Source organism: Phasianus colchicus, chromosome 28 (genome assembly GCF_987193195.1).
Source record: "Phasianus colchicus chromosome 28, bPhaCol1.hap1.1, whole genome shotgun sequence".
Lineage (NCBI taxonomy): Eukaryota > Metazoa > Chordata > Aves > Galliformes > Phasianidae > Phasianus > Phasianus colchicus.
Window position 1 is genome coordinate 456,657 of NC_143463.1, and position 26,455 is coordinate 483,111.

General features: G+C 49.3%; 1 protein-coding gene and 1 long non-coding RNA gene across 3 annotated transcripts; one reads left to right on the plus strand and one right to left on the minus strand.

Moving 5' to 3' along the window:
• Positions 1-1,533: 1,533 nt before the first annotated feature.
• Positions 1,534-8,260, minus strand: LOC149914712 (uncharacterized). The gene is made up of 3 exons (XR_016460244.1): positions 8,156-8,260; positions 6,615-6,852; positions 1,534-6,276 (listed from the first exon to the last, which is right to left on the minus strand). It is a non-coding gene; the product is annotated as an uncharacterized LOC149914712 (long non-coding RNA).
• LOC116241174 (major vault protein) lies at positions 8,240-22,207 on the plus strand. Of its 2 annotated transcripts, none has more exons than XM_090125898.1 (17): positions 8,240-8,390; positions 8,612-8,779; positions 9,049-9,244; positions 10,208-10,331; positions 10,403-10,534; positions 10,938-11,032; positions 11,238-11,474; positions 11,689-11,814; positions 12,128-12,286; positions 12,921-13,171; positions 13,960-14,157; positions 14,702-14,840; positions 15,341-15,552; positions 16,323-16,439; positions 16,712-16,838; positions 16,910-17,098; positions 17,716-22,207. In XM_090125898.1, the coding sequence occupies exons 2-17, from the start codon at positions 8,661-8,663 to the stop codon at positions 17,842-17,844; spliced, it is 2,550 nt and encodes an 849-aa protein (XP_089982024.1). In that variant the 5' UTR covers positions 8,240-8,390; positions 8,612-8,660; the 3' UTR covers positions 17,845-22,207. The 2 variants fall into 2 exon arrangements, with proteins under 2 accessions (XP_089982024.1, XP_089982021.1); XM_090125895.1 differs by having other exon boundaries at positions 8,249-8,390; positions 8,567-8,779.
• Positions 22,208-26,455: the final 4,248 nt, after the last annotated feature.

The window sequence follows — 26,455 nt, forward strand, 5'->3', positions numbered from 1 at the left end:
GCATTGGCAACCTCATCTTGAAAGGCAGAAAACTCGCCCTAAGACACCTAGGCATCGAACCCGCCAAGATATATTTACCCTTCCGCAAACAGCTCCCAATGCAATCAGTGGCGATGTCAGAATATTTAGCTATAGCTCTCGTTGGATTTGGCGGAGAAGTCCAGTATGCTACAAAACCCCCCTGGACTCAAATGCTGGCAATTGTTGACATCGACCTTCCACCGAAAATCATGAACCGGCCCCAACAAGGACCAACGGTTTTTACAGACGCATCCTCAGCTACCTCAACTGCTGCAGCGGTATGGCAATCAGGAGGAGAATGGCACTGCATTAAAATGACCGATTGTGCGCGCTCAGTTCAGCAGTTGGAAGCAACAGCCGTAGTACTAGCATGTGAACTGTTCCCAATGGAACACCTCAACATAGTGACCGATTCGATGTTTGTGGCCAAGCTCTGCTTAGCCATGTCGGGACCTGGCGTGTCAACATCCAAAACAGCTCTAATGCTGGAAGAAGCACTTTTCTCCCGAAAAGGCACCATATCAGTCATCCATGTCAACAGCCACAACCCAATCAAAGGATTTTTTCAAATCGGTAATGACAGAGCAGATGCCGCTGCAAAAGGGTTGTGGACGCTAAAAGATGCCCGTCAGCTACACGAGTCTCTCCACATCGGAGCTAAAGCGCTAGCGAAGAGATGCAGGATCTCAGTCGGTGACGCAAAACACATAATTGCCACGTGTCCCCACTGCCAGAAAGCACCACTGTGGTCTAGTGGAGTCAACCCCAGAGGCCTTAAGGCCTCCGAGGTGTGGCAGACGGATTTCACACAATGTCAATTGCTGAAACCTCGAGCATGGCTAGCAGTAACTGTAGATACATACAGCGGAGTGATCGTGGCCACACAACACCTTAGAGCCGAGTCCAAAGCAACCATCCAGCATTGGCTTACGGCCATGGCGTGGCTTGGCGTCCCTAGTCAGATTAAAACAGACAACGGTCCAAATTCTGTCTCTAAATCAGTCCAGGCATTTGTTCTGAAATGGGGCATAACCTTAACACATGGCATCCCATATAATAGCACAGGACAAGCCATAGTCGAACGAGCGAATCAAACGCTGAAGTCCAAATTGGAGGTATTGGCAAAAACAGAAGGTTTTGCCAATGTTGTTCCCCCAAGAGACCAAGCACGCCTGCTAGCAACCGCTCTTTTAGCACTCAATCAGTTCCCTAGGGGGGAAGAGACGAATAGCCCCACGCAAAAACATTGGGCCACTCAAGCGCTAGAAGAAGGCCCGTTAGTTGTAATTAAAAACGAGCTGGGAGAATGGGAACGAGGGTGGAGGCTAGTCCTGACAGGGCGAGGATATGCGGCAGTCAGAAAAGATGGTAAAGTTAAGTGGTGTCCACTTAAGTGTATTAAACCGGACCTTCACAACAAAACTAACGAGAACTGTGAGTTTCTGTCCACAGGACTGGATCATCGAACGCCCTTGTAACCTGTACGACCCGACGGTGAGAGAGGACGACAAGTTGACAAAACACCCTGATATCTACCTCAGCAGGACCAGTTGCGATGATCGTAATGACACTGATCTTCGGACCCTACATACTGAATAGACTTGTGTCATTTGTTAAGAGCCAATTAGAAGACGCTGACATCACGTTGGTAGAGCACCAACAACTGTTATAAGAATGTTCTTGTTCAGAGCACCTTATGTTTTCTATTCGAGTTTTCTATTGAAGATTGTTCTATTTGAGTTTTCTATTGAAGATTGTTATATATTGTTATATTTTACCTAATTTAATTGTGCATAGGGAGGGGGGATATGTGGTAGTGAGGGTCTGGCGCCCGGAAGATATCGCGTTGTACGGGAAGACAGGGTCCCCCTCCCGATAGCCAATAGCGTTCAGTGCCCAGGTTATATAAGGCTGTTTCTCCCGCCAATAAACGCCATTTGCCGTCCACCACATTGGTGTCAGCGAGCCGATGGACCGAGCGACCTGGGATTGGTCGCCGTGCCGTTCCCGAACCAGGTCGCCACACCTACGATAGGCAACAAGGGAAGGAGCCAAGACCATGCAGGAGGGAGGAGGTCAGTCTGCAGAGGTCTCAGTCACTAACAGCCTTACACAACCAAGTCAGTTTTCTTCCGACTGAGATACTTTTGGGACTGAGACTTAGAAAATAACCAAGTTTGAGACAAGGCATAATATGCAATACCCTATAAAGTTTTTCAGGAACATTTCAGGAACATTGGTTTCTTCCCAAAATCAGAAAATAAATTATTAAAAAAACAACAGGAGGGCATTATAATGATATCTTAATGACAAAATAAAACATAGCTCTGATTGCCATCAACAGGAACTAAGAACAGCTGTGAGCAAGTTCTGAGATTCATTTCTTTAAAATGATAACTCTTAACTTCTCACAGTTATCCTTCCTCAAATCAGATGCTTCACTGGAAGAGATTGGTGTGCAGGATTTGCTCTGGTTGCACTTCTCCAATCAATAAACAAAAAGCTTGGGCTTCTACTGAAACAAGTGAGGGGTGAGGAGAGACACCATTGGGAAGTACAAACGTAGGAGCTCTGACCAAACTGTGAACAGCTGTGCCAAATGGGAAGATTTCAGTTAGACATTTTAGAATACACCTTGCTCAGACTTGCAAAACTGATGTGATGTGTTTCAGGAAAACTTACCCATAGCTTCCACACTTACTCCTCGTTTTCAGAAATGCAGCATTTCCTTTGGAAATTTGTGGAGAGGTGGCTTGGGGAGCGGGGCCACCTCGGGAATGTTGGGGACATGGTGAGTTTGTGAGGATTTACGGTAAACAAGTGGTTGCTGAGTTGTGTCCAATGAGGAGTTTGGCGGGAAAAAATAGGCAGCTCTGGGGGAATTCCGCGTTGTCACGGTGACAGCTTTCACCCAGTGACCGGATACGCGTGGTGATAGGTTATGCGCGGACTTGTATAACCAATCATACACGACCAGGGGTACTTGTTAGTGTATATATTGTTATGTTAACTGATTAAAGTTGGACTTAGCTGCTAACTCGTATTGAGTCGTCACTGAGTTCCACAATCCCACTCCCGCAGAAATTAATTTGGACAAAAATAAAGAACACCAAAAGCCTGTGTTCCTGCACTTCCATGAATCTGAGCCCAGAAAAAGAAAAAAATAAGTAAGATAAAGTGCTCGTAGAAATGAGGCAAGACTGTCATTCTGGTGCTGACCTCCCCATCATATGCATGGATAACACAGAGGACAGGCTGCAGGTGTTTCAGCAAAACAGCTGCACTTACTCCTTGACGCCAACAACCTGTGTAAACCTAACAAACCACGCAAAATCAATTCATGCTACAAAGCAACTGAAGTGTGAAGGTAAGAAAGCTACTGAGAGACTTTTCACTTCTCGAACCTGCACTTGGCCATCACAATATAGCATCAAACTATCTTCTGAGGCTTTGGAGGAAAGTTTTGTGTGGCATGTGATTACTTTGACTACACAGTTATGATCGAGCCTGAAACAACATCATTTCATGTAAGCAGTTCAGCAAAACCTGTACCACCACTATCTGCACAGAGCTCTTCTGAGCTCCTCCCACCCCTTCCCTCACTGTCCCATTATTTCTACAGGCCATTTTTTTTCTGCAGAGAGCAGCATAGCATTTTTACTTTATAGTTCCAGTGTTCTTTATGTGGCTAATGGAGATCTCTGCACTGTAGAATGAAGTAATGAGAGCTTCATTCAACTGGATGATTTAATAGTTCATGCCCCTACATCAGACCTTGCTCTCCCCAGAAAAAACTTTATGTTTGTCACTTACCCATATTGTCCCACTTCAAGTGTGGTAGCCAGAATTTCAGAAATAACAAAGAGAAAAAAAATGCACTGAAGTTTTTCTCTTGCAAAAGATTTTTATCTTACAGTACTGATAGAAGCAAACAAGAGTCTTGAAACCATTACTGCAATGAAAATGTGAATTCAAGTCTGCTCCTCAGCTTGCTACCTTGCTCACTTTAAGGGCAAGAATGCTTTCAACATTTTTAGTAATACACTTAAGATTAGAAAGTCAATAGTGAGTACATAAAGAAGTATGGCAGTGTACAGAGAACAGCAATCCCAGCCTTGAGAATGCTCAGCTGCTACAGACCACTGACTGTTTTTATATCAACTGGAACTGAAACTAGAATTGCATCATGAATGGAATTTATTATCGTGGACAATGTATGACATTGGTGTAAATTATAAATGAACCAGCAGAAATAAATTTTGGCCTCTGTAATTTCTGTAGCAAAGCTAATTTATCATGGAAGATTTACATACTGCTAAAATCCTTGCAAAGTTGTAGTATTCATTTTTTCTAATAAAAATTTGTAGAACTAGATCTATATTTAGCTCCATGAGGTCTTCGCTTGCAGCCTTGTTAATAAATAAGCAAATTAACTTTTGAAAGCATCGGATGAGCATCAAAGTAAAGCTTGAGAAATAACCGAAACCCACTTCAAACATAAAACCATTTTTCCCTCTGAATTAGCAAGCACACGTAAGTCAGCTCTGGCTGGCTTCCAGTGAGGGCTTCCCAAGTGTCATGGCTGGAGGCAAGGATATGGCCTGTCTGGATTAGCCTGTGTTTCTGCAATACTACTATCTGAGCCATGTCTTTCAAGGCTCCACACTGTGACCCCCAAGACTGACTGCTTAAAATAAAATCTGTAATTCCTTACAACTACAATGTACTTCTTGAGCAGGGTCTTGACAGGAAGAAGAAGAAATGCTGCCATTAAGCGGAGACAGAAAGGGGCAGAGGCAGTGGCCTGCCCTCTCCCACCTGCATGCCTCATAACTGGGAAGTGTACCCAGCTCCCTGGGGTGGGAGCATAAACCTACTTTCATGGTTCCAGCATTGAACAGAATCCCTTGGGAGAACAAGACGGAGAGTTTCCATGGCTCTGCCCAAGCTGAGGTGGGCAGAGAAGACAACAACAAAAGAGAAGAACTCACATCCAGTTACACTTCTGGGTTCCTCTCCTCTAGACCAAGTTAGTGCTCCAAGATCCTTCCTATCTAGCTATCAACTCAAAGTTAAAACGTGGCTCCCCTTCCTTCCATATGCCTTGCTCCTTTCTTCCTGTGGACAGGACCTCTACCCTGGCAGCAGCCTGGGCATGACACTAAGCGGTCCAGGCACACAGGTTTCCAAGTGACGCCTAGCTTATCTGATGTGCACCACTTAACACACTCTTCCCTGTCACCACAAATATACCATCCAAATCTTAAGCATCTCGCTTAATTACTGACAAATCTACATTTCTGGTCTTAACTGTCCACTCTCTCCATTCTTTATATTGCTGACCAGATAATTTTCTCACACCATGACTTTGAGTCTTTCACGCTTCTCTTTGCGTCACTAAGTATGGATTCCCTGAGATTTTTTTTTTTTGTATTCCTTTCTTTACATGCATAAAAGTTCATTCTCAGCAGAACTCCTCCTGACAGATGGTTTGGAAAAAAAAGAGACAGAAGTGTAGAGAATGAATGAAGGATCATTCAGTACCCATCTAGAATCATCTTCACTGAGAGTCAGTCTGTACTCCAGCAGGTCTGCATGGGTGAAAAAAGGCAGCTGAGCTTCTCCAGCAGCTCTGCAACTGCTGCTCTCAATATGTGTTCCTTTAACTTCTCCAAATCCCTACTATTGTTTCCTGTCCATCACTTTACTCAAATCCTTACTCCCTCGCTGCCAGTCCTTTACATTCCCAACACCCCTGTTCTTTTCCATTGATCCTCTGGTGCTTTGGAATAGGCAGAGCCTCAAAATAAGGCAAAAAAAAAGAGAAAGAAGTTGGGTCACAAAATGCCTTTGTTAGACACAGAACACAAAGGCTGAGGGAACAGTACATTCCACGTAATGCCCACTGTGAAAGCCAAGCGACTGGCTTGGTTCTGACTATTATTAGATGCTGTTACCACTCTGAGCTTTTAATTCTGACTGTGTGTTTCCCATCCATCCCTTGCACCTGTTCCCTCATTTTTGGTCATCACTGAAGCAGAGTTGACATCACACTGGGCTTAATCATGTTAGATGGATCACTGGCAGCTCACTGCTTACAAATGAGCTGTACCTGGCAGAACATTAAGGCCTGGAAATGCTGCCATAGAGGTTGCAGAGGGCTGCTCCCAGTTTCTGCAGACAAAGCAGTAGCCTGGTGTTGGTCAGGGCAAGCTTCTCCTGCCGCAGCTTGATGATGATGGATCTGGAGATGATCTGCAAGGTGAATTTCCACACATTTTACAGAAAGTGGCAGAGAAAAGCAGCATATGTCAGTTTTTTAGGAGAGCCCTGGGGCAGGAGAAAAACTTGTTTGTCCTAGCAGCTCACTAGCATTAAGGATTCATTAAAAAGAGGAACTACATAGCAATTGGGACTGAATGGTGCTGACAACCTGTTAGCCCTCAGAATTCATTAGTATTGAGGACTCATTAACACTAGGAGCTCTTTGGCACTTTTGTGTGATACTCTTACATTTTAACAATGGATAAAGTGAGTCTTTCATGGAAAATTTTATATTTTGGATAAAGTGAGCCCTTTATGAAAAATCTTACCTTCTTACTTCCCCCTTTTGCATTTTCCTGTGCCAAAATCAGGTTTCTGTGATCCACCTCTGGATGTGGATGCTCAGGGAGGAGAAGCCATGCATGTCAATCATGAGGTCCAGCTTTGTCCAGCATGAACATGCAGATTCTCCTCATGTTGAGCAGTCTCTGCTTGAAGCACCAGTTCAGGATGACCCCAACATGTCAATGACAATGTGCTCCCCCAGGTTGGAGCCCAGGGACACTGCTGGGGGCAAAAGAAGGGAAAGAGATGAGTAAGGGAAGTGCGAAAAAATGGAAAAGAGGAGTGAAGTGTGGGGAAAAAAAAAAAAAAAAAAGGAATGGGAAAGGAAGAAGCAAGGAATAGTAAAGAAGCGTGCAAGGAACAAGGAAGGAATGGGCATGAGGTGGGAGAGGAAATGAGAAAGGGATTTGAAAAAGGACAGAGAAAGGGATGGGCAAGGAGCAAGCAAAGAATAGTAAAGAAATTGGAAAGGAATTAGGAAGGAAGGAGCAATAGGAGGAGCAATGGGAAGGAGAAAGGGGTCCAAGCATCTCTTCGTCCTCATGTCCACGTGTCTCCTGTTATCCCTGCAGTAACTCCTTTACTCTAAGACTCTGATATATATGTCTTCGAGGAGGTGGTAGCTGAGATGCTGGTGACAACTTTGGGTCCCCAACAGCACTGCATGGTGCTCGATCCTGTGGAACCCAACAGGCAGCCCCAGTTGGGACAGAAGCGTGTGATCAAGGTACACACCTCATGGGACAACAGAGATGTCACCTGCAGGTCCCTGAGGACAAGTTGGGTACCCCAGGGGACCATGTAGATGGACCTCAGGGGCCCACAGGTGGCTCTGATGTACCCATAGATATCCCCAAGATATACTCCAAGACATTCACTTGGGTTGAACACAGCATTGAGGTGTGGAGGTGGCACTGTATGACAGCAGGGATGACAAAACCCACTCAGGGGGTGGCAGTGGTGTCACCAGGGATGACACAGACCCAAAGGGTGACGGAAAGTGAGACCTGCAGTGAAAGCCCCTCAGGGGGGAGCAGTGGGTGACACTGGGTGAGACCTGAGGTGACACAGACTCCTAGAGAGTGGCATTGGCGACACCAGGGAGCGATAGTACCTCAGGGACGGCACTCAGTGTCCTCTGCAGCCCCCACCAACCCCTGACCCTTTCTCACCACCCCTCCAACGCGCCCCGCTCCCCACCCCGTCCGCCGCTTCCGCTTCCCCTTCCCCTCCGTTCCTCCCTCAGCCTCCCTCTTTCGGCCCCGCCTCCCGTACGCCCTTACAGCCAATGGCAGCACGTATCCAGCCAATGGCAGCGTACCTAGCCAATGGGAACACGCGCTGGCGGCGGAAGGCGGAAGCAGCGGGAACACCCACGCCCCCTTTCTTACTCCCTCCCTTCCGGAGAAGCGGACGTCATGGCGGTGCCGGCTGCCTAGCAACAGCGCAGGGCCTACCCGGGGGCTGCAAACGCCGTTCGGGCTCAGCCAACCCCATAATTCTCATCCTGATCCTAATCCGTTACCTGCAGCCCTACAGCGCGGCATAAATCTTTCCTGAGGACGAGCCCTGCCCGGGCTGCGGCATTTCGGGTGTGGAAACCCAGCCCTGGGGCGGTCCCGATGGGCCGGGCCCCCTCTGCCCGCAGGGCTGGGCCAGGCCAAAGGGAAGTAGAAAAGAAAAAGTTAAAAATAGTCATTTCCGCGTTCTCCTGCCCCACAGCCGGGTGTTGTGCCTCGCGGTGAGGTCCTCTGCCCCAGGTGAGGTCTCCTTCTCCCTCATTTGCCCAGCACAAAGCTCTTCTGCCCCACAGCAGGGCCTGCCACCCCTTTGGAGGTGTCCCTTCCCCCCTTTGAAGGTTTCCCCTCACCCATTTTGAGGTGCCCCTCCACCCATTTCAAGGTGCCTCGTGATAATTTTTCTACCGTGTTTCAAGGTCTACCACCTAAACTGAGCCTCAGCGAGCTGTTCTGCTCCACAGCACGTTCCAGCAAGGTCTCCGGCTCCACTGTGAAGAAGTCTTCTTCCCCATGGAGGACCCTGTGATCCGCATACCCCCCTACCACTACATCCACGTACTGGACCTCAACAGCAACGTCACTCGTGTGGAGGTTGGACCCCACTCCTACATCCGGCAGGACCATGAGAGGTACCTGCCTGGGGTTCAAGCAGTGGGCTGGAGAGTCCCAGTCCCACATCTAGGGCCGTGGTGGGCTCTGTAGGTCCATGGGAGCTCTGTACAGTTACAGAAATTCTGTATGATCATGAGGGTCTCTTCTATCTGGTTGTGCTCCATAAGGCCCTAGAGTTCCATGGGAGGTCTGTGGGGCTAAACAAGGGCTGTGGAGTATGTGAGGGGTCCTGTGGAGCTCCAACAGACCTACAGAGCTGACAGCAGATGTGCGGGGGCACCTGCAGGGTGGTCTTCTCCCCCAAGCGCATGGTGATGGTTCCCCCCCGGCACTACTGCGTGGTGCTCAATCCTGTGGCCCGGGGCCCAACGGGGGCCGTGCTGTTCGATGGTGCGGGGCAGGCCCAGCTGCGGCATGCTGACCTTGACGTCCGCCTCACCCAGGAGCCCTTTCCCCTGTACCCCGGTGAGGAGCTCCAGCAGGTACGCATAGCCACCCTACAGTGCTCCTGTGGCCCCCTATAACCTCAGCTATCCTTTCCCTGCCACCCTGCAAAGGCACTTCTACCTATAGGTTTCAGGGTCTCTATAGCTTCCTGTAGGCCCCAGTAGGGATTATCCACAGCCTCCTATAGCTTTTTCAATGTCTGACAGTATACCCTAGCTTAGTCCTTCTTATAGCGTCTGTAATTTGCAGTTTGATGTGATCCCCCTTAGCTTGTATAGCTCATCTAGGTTTTCATGATTCCTGGAGCATCTGTAGCTCACCAGCAGCCCTCCCAGAAATCCTATGGTTTCTGGTAATCTTTCCAGCCCACATTCTCCTGCAGCTTTTTAGAAGCTCCACAACACCTTATAGCTTTTGTGGTTCTTCTAGTGCCCCTATAAGTCCTCTACCTTCCCCTCCATGGTCTCCTATAAATTCTATAGTCTCCCAGGTCCCCCTCTGCAACTCTTCTCTGTGTCCTTCCGTAGCCTCAGTAGCTCCTCCTGTACTCCCCTATAGCTCCACTGACCCCTTTCTTCAGTATGCTATACATCCTGTAAACCCTCTATAGCTGTCTCATTGACTATAATTGTTCCTGTAGACCCCACACAGCTTCCTTTAGCCCTCCATGTGTTCCCCTTGTCCCTGCTTTGTGCCTGAATACCTGCCGCTGCCCTGCCAGGACCCTTGCATCCCCCTGATAGACTTGTCATGACCCCCATGTCCCAAGGTCATCCACGGTGAAACCTTTTCCCCTGTGCCCTCTGCCATGTCAACATCACTTCTGTCCCCCAGGGTCTTCCAGACATCCCCAGGGTGTCACCCTCACAGCCCTGACTCTCATGTCCACTGCATCATCTTCAGTCCTGACCGCCATGTCCTCAAGTTGCCTCAACCCTTTCCCCAGTGTCCTCATGTTCACAGGGTGTCACCCTCAGCCCTGACCCTTGTGTCCACAGGGTGTCACCCCACTGCAGGTGGTGCTGGCTGATACTGCCCTGCGCCTTCGAGCCTTGCTTGACTTTGAGGATGAGGATGGGAACAAGTTTGTGGCAGGCGATGAGTGGCTCTTTGAGGGTCCTGGTGAGCAGGGGACACACTTTAAGGACACCTGGGGGACATCTTGGGGTGCTGATGGTGTCCCGGCTCCGCAGGAACCTACATCCCCCATAAGGAGGTAGAAGTAGTTGAGACATTGCAGGCCACCGTCATCAGGCACAACCAGGCCATCCGCCTGCGGGCACGCAAGGAGTGCCTCGACCGTCAGGGCACGCGGCGTGTCACAGGTAGTACCCTTGGGATTGTCTTTTCTCCCCCTAATGGTCCTTGGGATTATCCCATCCCATATCACTCTGATGACAGGTGGCATTGTCCCTTCTCACCCAAATGACCCTTGGGATAGTCCCATCCCACCCTAATGATCCCAGACACTGTTGAGATCATCCCATCCCATCCTAATGACCCTTAGTTTTGTCCCTTCCCACCTTTGGAGTTGTCTCGTCCCACCCTAATGACATTTGAGATCGTCCAGTCCCACCCTTAGGACTCCAGGCACCCTTAGATATGTCCCATAGGACCCGCAGCACCCTTCAGACCCCTTCCCAACCCAAATCTCCCCAACCCTCCATGTTTTCCCCAATCTGCACCAGCCCCCTTAACTCCTTGATTACCCTGTGATACTGTTTCCAGGTGAGGAGTGGCTGGTGAAGCGGGTGGGTGCCTACCTGCCAGGGGTCTACGAGGAAGTGGTCGATGTCGTGGATGCCTATGTCCTCACTGACAAGGTACAGGGGCGTGGGATCCCCCGTGGTCTCCCCTACACCCATGGGTGACAGAGGCACTCCAGGACTGATTTTTTTTGTCATGAACCCATATCAGGGACAAGTTTAGGTGTCCCATTACTCTGTCTCCTTGCACATGCAGGTGACAAAGACCCTCTGGGACAGAGTCAGGGTCCCATCATGCACTTTGCCTCTATTTGTCCCACAGAAAGCCCTCCACCTGCGAGCTACCCGGACCTTTGAGGATGCGCAGGGACATGTGCGCCGCACAGGTGAAGAGTGGCTGGTGACACAGGAGCAGAGTGAGGCCTACGTCCCTGATGTCTTTGAGGAGGTGGTGGCTGAGGTGCTGGTGACAACTTTGGGTCCCCGACAGTACTGCGTGGTGCTCGACCCTGTGGGACCCAATGGGCAGCCCCAGTTGGGACAGAAGCGTGTGATCAAGGTACACACCTCATGGGACCACAGAGATGTCACCTGCAGGTCCCTGAGGACAAGTTGGGTACCCCAGGGGACCATGTAGATGGACCTCTGGGGCCCGCAGGTGGCTCTGATGTACCCATAAGTATCCCCAAGATATCTTAGAGGTGGCCACCAGGGACCCTAATTTACCCCTGAGAGCACGTAAAATCCCAGAGGTGATGTTTCTGTGTCCCCAGGGAGAGAAATCCTTTTTCCTGCAGCCGGGTGAGCAGCTCCAGGCTGGCATCGAGGACGTCTATGTGCTCTCTGAGGATGAGGGGCTGCTTCTTCAGGCTCTGCAGACAATCAAGGACACTGACGAGGTGACACTGAAGCTCATATCATCACTTGGTGGAGGCTGGGGGTCATGGAGTGAATGGGGACAGAGGGAACAGCTGGGGGAGCTGAGGGGAGGAGGAAGCAAAGGAGGCTCGTGGGAACACTGGAATTGGTGAGGTGCATTGGGGGCAGGTGGGGACAGGTGAGGTTCATGGAGGACACCTGGAGTACATGAGAACAGATGAGGTGCATAGGGGACACCTGGGAGATTCAGGAGGTCCCACATCCCCAGCTAGGGATTGGGCAGGGGTCCCCATGTCCCCAGGCTTGGTGCTGATGCCACCGCTGCATCCTCAGGATGGGACGGAAGTGGTACGGCGTGCAGGGGACCGCTGGTTGGCCCGGGGTCCTCTCGAGTACGTGCCACCAGCTGAGGTGACTGTGCTGGAGCGACGCCGTGCGCTGGCCCTGGCTGAGAACGAGGGCATCTATGTGCGGGACATCCGCACCGGCAAGGTGAGAGTCCTGTTCCCGCAGACCGGTTGGGTGCACAGTGCCCCTAAACCCACCCCAGTGCCCTTCACACTGCTTTTCAGTGTCTCTAGAAACCTTCCACAGCTCATCCCAGTGCTTCCAGTATCCCATATAGCTGCTTCCAGTACCTACAGAGCCCATCTAAGATCTCCAAGGGCCCCCCACATCCCTTTGGATACCCCTCCAAGGGCTCCCAGTAACTCCTTTCCTCTCTCAGTCCCTCAACAGTCCCTTCCCAGTGCCCCCACAGTCCCCCTCCCTAGTGCCCCCATACACCTTTCCAATATCTCCCAGTGTCCCCCAGCACACATAATTCCCTCTCAGTTTCCCCAAGCCCCTTCCAAGTGTTCTCAGCTCTCCCCAAATCCCATCCCAGTGCCCCCAGACACTTCCCACAGCTCATCCTAGAGCTCCCAGTATCCCATATAGCTGCTTCCAGTGCTCTCAGTAGCCCTTTCTGTGCCTCCATATGCTCTCCCAGTGCTCCCAGTAGGCCTGAAAGTGCCCCTGAGCCCCATCCAAGAGTTTCACATGCCCCACGGATCCTTTCAGACACCCCTCCCAGTGTTTCTAGTATTCCCAGTGACACCATAGCCCCACACTGGTTTCCATACAGGTACGGGTGGTGACAGGGCAGACCTACATGCTGACAGAGGCTGAGGAGCTGTGGGAGAAGGAGCTGCCCCCTGGGGTTGAGGCCCTGTTGGCTGAGGCTCGTGGGGATACAGCTAGTCAAGATTTGGGCATCCAGTCATCCTCAGGCCCAAGTTTTGGGGTCCAGGAGCGGGACCGGACCCGTGCTGTCACATATCAGGTGCCCCATAATGCTGCTGTGCAGGTTTATGACTACCGGGAGCGGCGAGCGCGGTAAGTGCCTTCAGTTGAGAGGCATGGGGACAATGGGATATGGGGCAGGCACTGGAGTCTGGGGAATTTTGCTGGGATCCCTGGCTTTGTTTTTCCTAAAAGCCAACCTATTGGATCCATTCAAACTCAGGATATTCTGGGTTTTAGGATTCTAGACTTTTAGGTTTCTGGGATTCTAGGGTTCTGCATTTCCTAGGTTGCTGGGTTTCTGGGACTGCAGGACTCTAGGATTCAAGGACTGTAGGTTTTTAGGACTCTCAGTTTCAACAATTCAGGGATTCTAGCATTCTATTTTTTTAAGATTCTAAATTACTAGGTTTCCAGGATTCTAGCATTCCATGTTTATAGAGTTCTAGGGTGTTTATAAGATTCTTGTATTCTAGCATCCTAGGGTTCTGTGTTTATAGGACTCTAGAGTTCTAGGATTCTGGGGTTCTAGAGCTATATCACTGTAGAGTGCTGTAGAGTTGTTGAATTCTGGGGCTGCCAAGGAGTGTCCAGCCCTCTACTACCCCCTAATGACCTTCCTGTGCTGCAGAATCTCCAATGTGACTGTAGGGTTTTGGGGTGATAGTTAAGGAGCACAGTGATGCTTATGGGTACTTACTCATGATGCTTACTCAGGTTATTATAGGTACTGTGGGACTCTATGGTTTCTAGGCTTTGTAAGATTATAAGTTTCATAGGATTCTAGGGTTTGTAGGATTCTGTGGTTTGCAGGGTCCTCGGCTTGAAGGACCCCTGGGCATCATTTTGCCTTATGATGCTCTTTCTCCACCCTGTTGCAGAGTAGTACTGGGCCCTGAGCTGGTGGTGCTGGGCCCTGGTGAGCAGCTGACGGTGCTGTCCCTATCTGGAGGCCGCCCCAAACGGCCCCATGCACGCCGCAGCCTCTGCCTACGCCTCGGCCCTGACTTCTGTGCTGACATTGTCACCATTGAGACAGCTGACCATGCACGACTGCAGCTGCAGCTGGCCTACAACTGGTGGGGCTGGGGGCTGAGGGGTCTTAGGTGGGACTTGGGGTAGCCTTACGATTGGGTGGTCTTGAGTATGGAGTGGTCTTGTGTATGGGGTGGTCTTTGGGTAAGGGTGAGGTGGTCTTGGGTGGGGTTTGGGTTGGTCTTGGGTCTTGAGGTGGTCTTGGTGTGGGATTTGGGTTGGTTTTGGGTGGCATTTGGGTTGGCCTTGGGTTTGGGGTAGTCTCAGGTGAGCTATGGGTTAGTATTGGATGGAGTTTGTGATTGATCTTAGGTGGGGTTTGGGGTGGTCTTGGATTTGGGGTGGTCTTGGTTGAGGTTTCGGTTGGTGTTGGGGTGGGGCTTGGGATGGTCTTGGGTATGAGGTGGAGCTAGGGTGGTCTTAAGTTTGATTTGTTCTTGGGTGCAATATGGGTGGTCTTGGGTGGAATTTCACTGTAGGACAGCCAAAGGCCATGGGTTGGTGGCCTGGGGACAGAGGTAGCTTTGAGAATCAGGGTTGGGACTAGGATTGTGGTATGGGTGGTGACATGAGGACATTTCCCCACAGGCACTTTGAGGTGCCTGAGGATCCAAAGGCTCTGGGGCGTCTCTTCAGTGTTCCTGACTTTGTGGGGGATGCCTGCAAGGCCTTGGCCTCCCGTGTGCGTGGAGCTGTCGCTGCTGTCACCTTTGATGACTTCCACAAGGTCCACCCCATGCTTCCCCCAGTCACGTCACCCTAAGTCATTGCTCTGTGTCCTCCTGTGTCACCTCCACCTACGTCCCCACATTTTGTTTATGTGATCTTGGCTTGCTCAGATGCCACCAGAATGAGGTTCCCCATGTCCCCCTGAGTCTCTGCTGTCTCCAAGAGCCTCTGGGGACATCAACAGAATTCCCAACATCTCTGTTTGGCTTTGATAAATCCTTGCATGTTCCTCAGTGTCCCCCATGTCCCCATTGTGCTCACTGCCCCAACAGCCTACACTATGATATTGTCCCCAAATGTCCCCAGATGCCCTTATATCTCCAGGTATCCTCTATATCCCCCATATCCCCAAGTATCTTCTATATCCCGTTTTCCCAGATCTTTCCTGTCACCAAATACCCTCTAAGTCCCTCACACCCCTAAATGGCCCTGATGCCCCCCTGGTCCCCTGTCCTTGTCCTTATCCTCCAGTGATGCTGCTGTCCCTGCTGTCCCCAGAATTCCAATCGCCTCATCTGCTCAGCCGTCTTTGGCTTTGATGAGGGTGGACGGCTGCGGGAGCACCTGTGCTTTGTCCCCAATGGGCTGGTGGTGACGAGCGTCGACATCCAGAGTGTGGAACCTGTGGACCAACGCACACGTGATGCACTGCAGCGCAGCGTCCAGCTGGCCATCGAGATTGCTACCAACTCCCAGGAGGCTGCCGCCAGGTCCCCAGTTCCGTGTGTCACTTTGGGTTGCCCCCCTAGTATTGTTGTTGCCATATGTCTCCTTTTGCCTCTCTGTATGCCATGTGTTGCCATATTCCCACCTCTCCTTATCCACTTCCTGTCCCCTATGACCTCTATATCCCCAGGTGTCCTCTATGTCCCTTGTGCCCCCAAATGTCCTCTATATCCCATACATCCCCAAATTTCCTCTACATCTTCCATTTGCTCGAGTGTTCTCTATATTCCCAAGTGTCCCCAAATATCCTCTGTCCCTCTTGTCCACAGATGTCCTCTATTCCATATCCCCAAGCATCTTCTATGTGTCCCATGCCACCAAATGTCTTCAATCCTATGTCCCCAAATGTCCTCTATATCTCCCATGTTTCCATATGTCCTCCATATCCTCCATGCCCCCAAACTTCATTCCACATCCCCTCCATCCTAATGTCCCTCATATCTTCAGCATCACCTGCATCCTTCTGTGTCGCAGTATCCCCAAAGCATCTCCAGTGTCCCCAGTGTGTTCCCAGTGTCTCTAATGTGTCCCCAATGTCCCACACCCAATGTCACCTGTGTGTCTTCAGTATCCTCAGAACCCCAGAGTTCCCACTGCATCCCCAGCGTCCTATGCTCCAGTGACCTCTGTGTGTCTCCAGCTGTCCTCCCACTGTCCCCTATGCATCCCCATTGTTCCATCTCCCAGTGTCCCCAGTTGGTCCCCAGTATCTCCCCAGTGTCCCACATGCCCACACTGTCCCTTCATCCCACAGGCATGAAGCTGAGCGCCTGGCACAGGAGGCCCGGGGCCGCCTGGAGCGCCAGCGGCTGTTGGACCAGGCGGAGGCAGAGCGGGCACGCAGGGAGTTGCTGGAGCTGGAGGCCCTCAGGTCAGCGATCTTGGTTCTCCCCCTTCCCAGCATGCATCGCGCTCATCTGCCAACTTGGGAGGGCTGCTGGGGACCTCCATTTGCCCAGGGCTCCACCTGTCCCAGTGTCCCCATGTGCCCCAGTTGGAGCGGGTGTGGGGGGGGTACTAGGAGTGCTGGGACCCGTCAGCTTACAGGAGTAGGGCAGTCTCCTTGCTTGTATGCTACCGGGCCTTGGTGGGAGGAGGGGGTGTGGCCCCGGTGGGCTTGGCTTATGACAGCACTCCTTGCAGCGCTGCGGTGGAGAGCGCAGGCGCAGCACGGGCGGAGGCCCAGGCCAGGGCAGAGGCTGCACGCATCGAGGCTGAGGCCGCCATCTTGCAGGCCAAGCTGAAGGCAGAGGCTGTCGCCATAGAGACGGTGCGTTACGAGCAGGGCTATGGGGGTGTCTCGTAAGGTGGGGTGAGGCCTTATCTCCTCCCCGTGCCTAGGAGGCAGAGCTGGCACGACTGGAGCGGATGCAGGCACAGGAGGTGCGGGCGCAGCGGGCTCGGGCGGAGGCAGAGGCGGCGCGGGCACAGGCGCTGGCGGCCGTGGAGGCCTCAAAGGTGCGAGAGGTGGCAGCAGCCCTGGGGCCTGAGACCATCCGGGACATTGCCCGTGCTGGGCCTGAGCTGCAGGTATGTGGGGCTGGAGGTGGGGTTAAGTGTCAGCTTTGGGCAGCCATGGGGTTTCAAAAGCGTGACAGTCTTGATGGGCTATAGGGTGCCCATGGCTTGGGGCTCCATAGGATGGGAACTCCGTTCAGTTACAGGGTTTCCATTGGGTACATGGTGTCAGTGGGGCAGGATCTTCATAGTATTGGGTCTCCATGAGCTTATGAGAACTACATGTGGTTTTGGGGGCCTCTGTGGGATAGAGGGTGGCAAAAGATTGGGGTGTCCATTGAGTTGAGCCTCCATGGGTTATGAGATCTCTGCGGAGTTATGGGATCTTCATAGGGTATAGGCTTCTAATGGGACAGGGTCTCCATGGGGTGGAGGTGTCTACAGGCTGTGTTGTTTCAATGGATTGGGTTATCAATAGGTTAATGTCTTCAAGGTAGGGGGATCTCCATGGTGTTTGATCTCTTTGGGGTTACGAGGTCTCCAATGGGACAAGGTCTCCATGGGCTGGAGGGGGGTCAGTGTTGTGGGTTCTTCATGGGGTAAAGGTCTCCGGGTTAGGGTCCCCAAGGCTGATGGGACCACCAGGTCTCTGTGCTGTGATGGTACAGTGCCTGCACTATGTTTTCCAGGTGAAGCTGCTGCAGGGCCTCGGGCTGCAATCTGCCCTCATCACCGATGGAGCTGCCCCCTTGAATCTCTTCAGCACTGCCCGGGGGCTGCTGGGGCTGGCGGTTCCTCCAGAGCCCTCAGCCTCATAGGGTTCAGCACTAACAGATGGCAGAAATCCCGGGATGCTGAGCACTCAGTTTCCTTTATTATTTTTTTTTTTCCCCAAAATAAAGCAGAGTGATAGCATTAGTGATGTAATAATGATGATGAGGCTGGGGGTGGAGATGTCAAAGTGTCTGAAATGACATCATTGTAGAATCACCAAAGTTGGAAAAGACCTCCAAGATCAACCAGTCTAACCGTCTGCCTACCACCAACCAGACAAATTCTGGTTGATTTTCCTCCCTTTTTTATAACAAAGCCCTAATCCTGTCTCTTTGCAAATGACACCAGTTTGGAGCAGAAGCACCAAGCCTGGGGTGGAGGTGTCTACAGGCTGTGTTGTTTCAATGGATTGGGTTATCAATAGATTGGTGTCTTCAAGGTAGGGGGATCTCCATGGTGTTGGATCTCTTTGGGGTTATGAGGTCTCCAATGGGACAAGGTCCCCATGGGCTGGAGGGCATGTCCGTTAGTGCCATATCTATATGTTTCTTGAACACCTCCACGGACAGTGATTCAACCATCTCCCTGGGCAACCCGTTCCAACACATGACCACTCTTTCGTAGAAAAAATCTTTGCTAACTGACACTTCCTACCAGCTTGTTGTCATCTGCAGACTTAAGTAAGTGCATTCAGTCCCCTCATCCAGGTCATCTAAAAAGATACTTAACAGGACACTCCCCATTACCAACCCCTGTGGAACACCACTCACGACCAGTCACCAGCTGGATGTAACTCCATTCACCACTACTCTCTGGGCCTGGCCATCCAGACAGTTCTTCACCCAGCAAAGAGTGTATCTGCCCAAGCCATGGGCTGCCAGCTTCTCCAGGTGAATACTGTGAGACAGTGTCAAAGTCTTTGCCCTGGGAACAGTGAGGTCACAGCAAGTGGGACCCTACAGGCTGTGGGGCCGAGGGATGGGGACTGGGAGCCCCTTTCCCTACCTCAGGGTAAATGTGTTAACAAGTTTTATTGACATTTTCAATGTATTTTCAAACAGAAATGAGAAAAAGCAAATTGCAAACAGTTATGGCAAAATATTGAGGACATGGTTAAAAATGAAGTTACCAGTTAATGTGTTCTGGAAGGAAAATAAGGCTGTGAGCAGGGAATAAGAACATTCCTGAGCAAATCATAGTAATTTAATGAAAAATATTAAAAATATGGTTAGAACAACCTAGAGAATTAATACGTTTAGGAAAGAAAATAGTAGTGTTACTAGGGAACAGCAGAATTTCTGAGAAAATTGCAATATTGGAGACGTGGTTAGAAAACTAGACCTGTGAATATATCATGGAAGAAAAATAATGGTGTGAGAATGGAATGGAGATTCCTGAGTAAAGTGCAGTAACTTAAAGAAATAGTAAGCAATACAATTGAAAACTAAACCTGTGAGCAAGATTCCAGTCATAAGCCCAGGCTTTGTGCTTCTGCTCCAAACTGGTGTCATTTGCAAAGAGAGAGGATTAGGGCTTTGTTATAAAAAAGGGAGGAAAATCAACCAGAATTTGTCTGGTGATGACAGTAGGATCACGCATCCTCTGCCAATCTCAGCCGTACAAATTCCTATTTATAAGCTACACAGCACTATACATCAATTATATATGATAAAGAACAGTAATTATAATCTACAGTAACACGGATTTGCATGTATACAGACACACACAGACACACATACATAAAAACAACAGTACTCTTACTCTGCTCTTTCATCTCAGTTTGCACCAAAAATTGGAAAAATGCAAAGGTAATGTAAAATTTCAGTAAAAATTGTAGCCAAGTATTTTGGGGAAAGAAAACAAAACAAAAACAACACTCTTTTGCCTGTTAGTTTAATGGTTTGGGCTGATATTTTGCTTTAGGAAGTGCTGGGGCTTAAACCTGAATTTCTGCCCATTTGGTTTTCTTGGGATTGTTGCCTTCTGTGGTTGTTTCTTTTATAAACAACCTACTGAAATAGATTCTGCTTGGGACTTGTTGGCCACTTGGAACTATTCCACATGTTAAGCATGGGTGTAGGTTGGAAAATACCTTGCTTTATAGATACAAATCTGGTAATCCATCCTCTTTGTGAGGAATCAGAACCATCAAACCACAGAAGCCCAGAATCATCATGGAATCAGAGAACTTATCATCAGGGAATCTTCATAGAGCCAGACAATCTAGAAGTATTGAATCATCACAGAGATATTATGGAATCTGCACTCATTGAGTCTAGAACATACAGTCATAGAAGCATTGGCTCATCATAAAATCACCAGTCTGGAATAACAGAACCATCATAGAAAGTAGAAACAATTAATTTAATTAATTTAATTTTAATTAATTTAATTAACCCCATAAACAACCCTCAAACTCATTGAATCCTCACAGAATCTGAGGCACACAAGGCATTAAGGATTCAGCCTCGCTGTGTTTCCACCCCTCCGTCCCATGAAACTTGGGGATTCTCTTTTATCCTCCCTTAGCTTCTACTGCACTTAGAGCAGTATTTTTTAAGTGCCTTGAACAGCAGTAGCCAGATGAAACTCCAGCTGCACTTTGCCCTTCTAATTTTCTCTCTGACATCTTTGCAGTCCTCCTACTTTTGTCCTGGGCAGAAACCTATCAGATTAACAGGAGTCGGTTGGCACAAACATTATTTTGTTTTCTCACTCCCACAGAGGGAAATTTGGCATGGAGCAAGTTCATAACTGATGGTGTTGAACAGCATCACCCAGCACTCCTTATGGAATGGGTTATCTAGAAAACCAAAGCACTGCTGCCAGGGTACAAGTGCTGAGAGGTTTTCTTCTTCAGAAGATGGATTTTAATATTTTTAATACTAATTTTAATGCAGGAAGAGAACTGAGATTTAAGACCTTTCCAAAAGAAATCCAACACTGCTGTACCCTTCACAAAACCTCCTTTTGCATGACTCAGGAAAAAAAAAAAACGTGTTCATATTAAATACACAAGCAAAAAGAACATCCCAGGGAGCCTGACCTCATAGAATTGCACGTGTGAACCTCAGCACAGGTCTCAGAGCAATTCTAGAGCTGAATCCATTGTCTTCAAGCTCAGGTCAGGTATTTCTTGCCAAAAGCCATCATAGACCCTGGAATATTAACACAACTACAGTGATGGATGCCTCATCTGTGAAAGTGTTCAGGGCCAGGCTGGATGAGGCCCTGAGTGACCTGATCTGATGGGAGGTACCTCTGTCCAGGGCAGAAAACTGGGACTGGATGATCTGTAAGGCCTTCTATGATTCTATGACTTAATGATTCTATGATGATTCTCTGATTCACTGATTCTATGCTTCTACTATTCAATGATTCTATGATAATTCTGATTCTAAATTCTCTGATTCTTTGTTTCTATGCTTCTTTTATTCAATTATTATGATTTAGTGATGATTCGAAAGCATATAATTAGCTGATTGCATGATTCCAGATTCTCTGATTCTTTGATTCTATGCTTCTGTGTTTTGATGGTTTGACGATGCTGTGGTAGTTCTCTCATTCTCTGATTCCATGCCAGAGCATGTAGCTGTACATGGAAGCAGACACTCACATGTAACCCCGCTTCTCCTCCATTACACTACCCAGATTTGGGAACATCCATTTCAGCCACTTTTCTGTGGCCAGCGGGATTCTTCCCATAAGCATTATCATCATCCGGGTGTTGGCTCACCAGAGGTGTGCAATCTTTCAGTGTGCAATCTGAAAGTGAAAGCAAAACTGAGGTATTGGCTGTAACATCCAGGTAACATCTTAGGCATGCCCTAAGTGGGAATCAGATCAGAGCTGATGGTTTCTCAGTGGCCAGGGACTCCTTCATCTTCCTCTGGCTCCTCCAACTTGTGATCTTGTAGGTAGAGTCTGACTCTACATTATAATTTCTGCATTTCACAGTGATTAACAGTGGATCTGCCAAGGGTCCCAGTGACTGAAAAATGGGGTGAGGCAAGGATTCTAGATAATAAGAAAGCTACTCTAATTGCTAGATGTTCTGTGGAGCAGTTAGCGATACTAAGTGCTAGAAACTGTAGGCAATGATAAGCAATGCTGCTTGCTAAAATGTTTATGTAATTCTGAAACTTGTAACCAGAATGCTGGCGTCTGTCTTCATCCTGCCAAACATCCTCAAGTGCGATGAGCAGTGGCAAATATCAATCCAAAAGCCCTGTAAGTCCTTGAGGGTGTGCATAGCTGTGTGTGAGTGGCTGTGACAGAAACATCTGGGATAACCAAGAAGAATGAAAGAGGGAAGTAACTGATTTGATATTGATGATTAAACAACTACTGCTGCATATTCTTGACTCTGTTCCTAAGACTTTATGTAATAATAAAGCTCTAATATAACACTGTAGTCAGTCCTCATTCTGAAGGAACCATGAGAAGAAGATTCTCAGCCCCACGGAGTAAGGTGAGGGGAGTCCTGAAAAACTCTTGCTGTTAAGAATTACGTTCTGAAAGTCTCACAGCTGTAAGCACCATCTGCAGCAGTGCTTCGGTGAACTATGGCATCAGGAAGCAGTATGGACTACATGGTGGCCAATCTCCTATGGCATACCCTCAGGCATCTGGAGATGAGTGCCTTCTCAAAATCCAAGAGGGACCTCAGGAAGATCCAGCGAAGGAGGGGTATGAGCACTCTAAGCTGGAGAGCGTGGTGGGGCTGTCAGCAGTACAACCACTATGGGCAGCCCCACAGCATGGAGGTGTCAGCAGACACACTGAGGGGCATGGGCTGGATGTAACAGGATGATGTTCTGGAGAAGCTGAACTAAGGTGAGCTGGGTAAGGTGGGGTCCAGGAATGGGCCACAGCAACACTGAGTCACCTCAATGACTCATCTTTCTCTTCTCTGCAAGCGGTGAAGTTCATTCAGTGAAACAGTGACCTCCACGGAGTCTGTAATGTGAGTGGGACCATGTAGGAACTCCTCCAGGAAGGTGTGCTGAGCTCCCAGAAGCATGACAGCATAATGGTGAAGAGCACCAACTAGAAGAGAATGCAAAAGCTCTACAAACTGGTGCTGATGTAGGACATCACACGCTGTACAAGGTGTTGATAAGAAAACACCCCTCCCTCTACCTGCAATATGTAGCTAAGAATGTACCCTCTATCTTCTCAGTGCGGAAAAGTCCAGATGGAGGCCAAGCCTTCAGGATAAAGGGAGGACCACAGGCACAGCATAGCCCTTTGTCCTTGGAATAGACAGGAGGCATTTCCGTGGGAGCTAGTGCTCAACATTTGAGGAAGACTCATTCTTCCAGCTGCATCTCTGCAGAAGTATTTCTTTAACCCTACATTTCTTCATCTCACCACTGTCTCCACTCTTCTGCAGATTCCCTGGTACCAGGTGACATCCCATCTCCTTGCCCTACAGAAGCACAAGGTTAGTTCTGAGCTGCTCAGCACTCTCATCCCCTTTGCTGAACTATGTCATGCTCTCCATGTTCCTTCCTGTCCCTCTAGATGTACCCGTCCAAAAGCAGGGCTGGCTTGGGCTCTCCACATTTTCATTCTGCAACCAGGGCAGGGACATGACCCCAGCAGAACTGTTCAGGTTAAGAAAGACAGAAATACTTCTGACAGAAATATTATCACCTCCAGTAAGACAGAAGTACATCCACATGGAAGTCAAGTGAAGCATGGGGCAGAGGGTTACCCAGAGATCAGCCAAGATCAATCCAAATTCCAGGCAGTCATGATGCCAAAGGATCTGGACGCTTTTTGGTCTTTTGTTCCTTTCTCTGCACTGATGATGCCAGGATAACAATGGAAATGGAAATGCAGGGAGAACAGAAAGAGACCAGCTCCTGGGGCCTGAGGGAGGTGGGTGCTCACTCCATGTTACTTTATATGAGTATATGAAATCTTGGAGCATGACAATGAAATGGAGAGAAACAATAAGGAAGCTGTTTACCTCCACGATGCCTGTATGTCCAGAACACAAGCTTTTTGCTGTGGAGAGCAGCAGCAAAACACTCTCAGATGCCAAATGCACGGCATGCTCTTGGCAAGAGATAAGGTGCTTAGTTGGGTCCGGTCTTGTTCAACATCTTCATCAATGACCTTGATGAGGGGATAGTGGCCACCCTCAGCAAGTTTGCTGATGATACGAAGTTGGGAGGATTGGCTGACACACCCGAAGGCTGTGCTGCCATTCAGCGAGACCTGGACAGGCTGGAGAGCTGGGCAGTAAGAAACCAGATGAGGTTTAACAAAAGCAAGTGTAGAGTCTTGCACCTAGGGAGGAATAATTGCATGCACCAGTACAGGTTGGGGGATGACCTGCTGGAGAGGAGCTCTGCAGAGAGGCACCTGGGTATCCCCATGGACAACAGGTTGGCCATGAACCAGCAGTGTGTCCTTGTGGCCAAAAAGGTCAATGGCATTCTGGGGTGCATTAAAAGAGTGTGGCCAGCAGGTCGAGGGAGGTGATTCTCCCCCTCTACTCTGCCCTGGTAAGGCCTCATCTGGAGTACTGTGCCCAGTTCTGGGCTCCCCAGTACAAAAAAGACAGGGATCTCCTGGAAAGAGTCCAGTGGAGAGCCACAAAGATGGTGAAGGGCCTGGAGCATCTCCCCTGTGAAGAAAGGCTAAGTGAAGTGGGTCTGTTCAGCCTTGAGAAGACTGAGAGGGGACCTGATCCAGGTCTATAAATATCTAAAGGTGTGGGGGGCAAAGTGGCGAGGCCAGACTGTTTTCAGCAGTGTGCGGAGACAGGACAAGGGGAAATGGCCAGAAGCTGGAGCATAGGAAGTTCCTCACCAATGTGCGCAAGAACTTCTTTACGGTGAGGGTGACGGAGCACTGGAACAGGCTGCCCAGGGAGGTTGTGGAGTCTCCTTCTCTGGAGATATTCAAGACCTGCCTGGACGCCTACCTGTGCGACCTGGTGTAGGGAACCTGCTTTGGCAGGGGGGTTGGACTCGATGATCTCTGGAGGTCCCTTCCAGCCCCTACGATTCTGTGATTCTGTGATTAGTTACCCTGCTTGTTTCAGAGTGTTCTTCCAGGCCACTCTCACACACATCCATCTCTGATGTTTCCTCACCAGGGATTCAGAGCCCGGAGCACTTCTTCCATGAAGAAAGCCTGGATTATAGAGAAAGTTTCTAGAATTTCCTTCTCAGACCTTCTTCAAAAGCCTGGGAAACCTGCTCTTGGTGGTCCTGAATGAATTTGGACCAGATCATACTATCTTCGAATCATTTATGTGGGAAAAAATCTATGCTCATCAGGTCTAACAATTAGACCTGTCAAAACATAAAATCATAGTATCAGTTGTAGACTGATGAATTCATAGAATCACAGAATCAAAGAATCATACAATCATCGTGGTTGGAAAAGACCAATAAGGTCATCTAGTCTAATGGTCAGTGATCACCACCATGTGCACAAAACCATGTCCCTCAGAATCATTTAAAGATGGAAAGAACTGATTAGATCAAGTCCAACCATCAGCTAGCATTGCAAGTCTATGCGGATGAAGGCCAGATCGGTGTTTGACATCTGTGCCACACCAAGTCCCATTGTGGCAGTTCACCTCCTATATTTCTTGTGTCTTGCAGCTACTGCAGCAAGGGCAGTGGCTTGGTGACTGAAACAGATTTGGGGGAATATGCACTTGATCCCTAGTTTGGGTGAATTAATCTGTGACATGTTTTATTCATTCACATAGCAGAAGATAAGCACATCTGAGATATATATCAGCTGTATCATCAATGGGAACCTGCTCCTGGAAAAGCCTGGTGCAGTAAGGCTATTCCATGTGGTACTGAGGGACGCCAGCTCCTCCCCCATGAACATCATCTTGCTTTCTGCTGCATTCCCATTCACCCCTCTGCACTCTCTTGTGATGCTCTACTGTATCATCAGGGCTGCAGACACCACCCTTCACTTCTACTTCATCCCCACAAACCACAGCCTGAAAGAAGTGAGGCTCTAATTCCTCATTCAGTTTGACAGTTCCCAAGATGGTTGCTTGTGCACAGTAAAGAGATTGGTGTCTCCATGAAGAGACTCATCCAGCACAAGCAAGGCCTCCAGCAAAGAGGCTACCAGGGGCACAATTGGGACCCTGCTCCCCAAACCTCCTTGCAGCTCTTCTTCCTCACTTTGTCTCCTTGCCCTCTTCTTTTCTTTTCTCCCCACAGACACTGTGTGGTGGTTTGGCAGACGATGGATGAGGATGAGAATAGACAGGGCCATTCACTCTTGGTGAACAAAACTCCCCAGACCATCTTGCCACTGAATTTTAACATCGAGCACAGCATATCCAGTCCTCCAGAGATAGGGATAAACTCCTAAATAAGTTGGGTCTTGCATCTCACATCTGCCATAAGGAACAGCATCACCTTGACTCTCCAATCTGCCTTCAGTAGGAACTGAAATTTGTCCACCTGATGTCAGACAGCCACCAGTTCCACACCAAGATCTACAACAAGGAGCTGCAGGGGGAATGCAGCTCACCTTGATGAAGATCTCACAGAAGGACAAAAGAGAGTGCTGCCCACTCTGGACTGCCTTTATGAGGTCAGGTAGGGAGGGTACGATGCCAGCGTGGGTTTGGTGTAGCCTGGAGTATGATCAGAATTT

Coding starts and splice junctions, on each gene's coding strand:
- LOC116241174 (XM_090125898.1), top strand. CDS start 8,661: ATGGAGGACCCTGTGATCCGCATACCCCCCTACCACTACATCCACGTA. Junction 16,440..16,711: donor CTGGAGCTGGAGGCCCTCAG/GTCAGCGATCTT, acceptor CACTCCTTGCAG/CGCTGCGGTGGAGAGCGCAG. Junction 16,839..16,909: donor AGGCTGTCGCCATAGAGACG/GTGCGTTACGAG, acceptor CCCCGTGCCTAG/GAGGCAGAGCTGGCACGACT.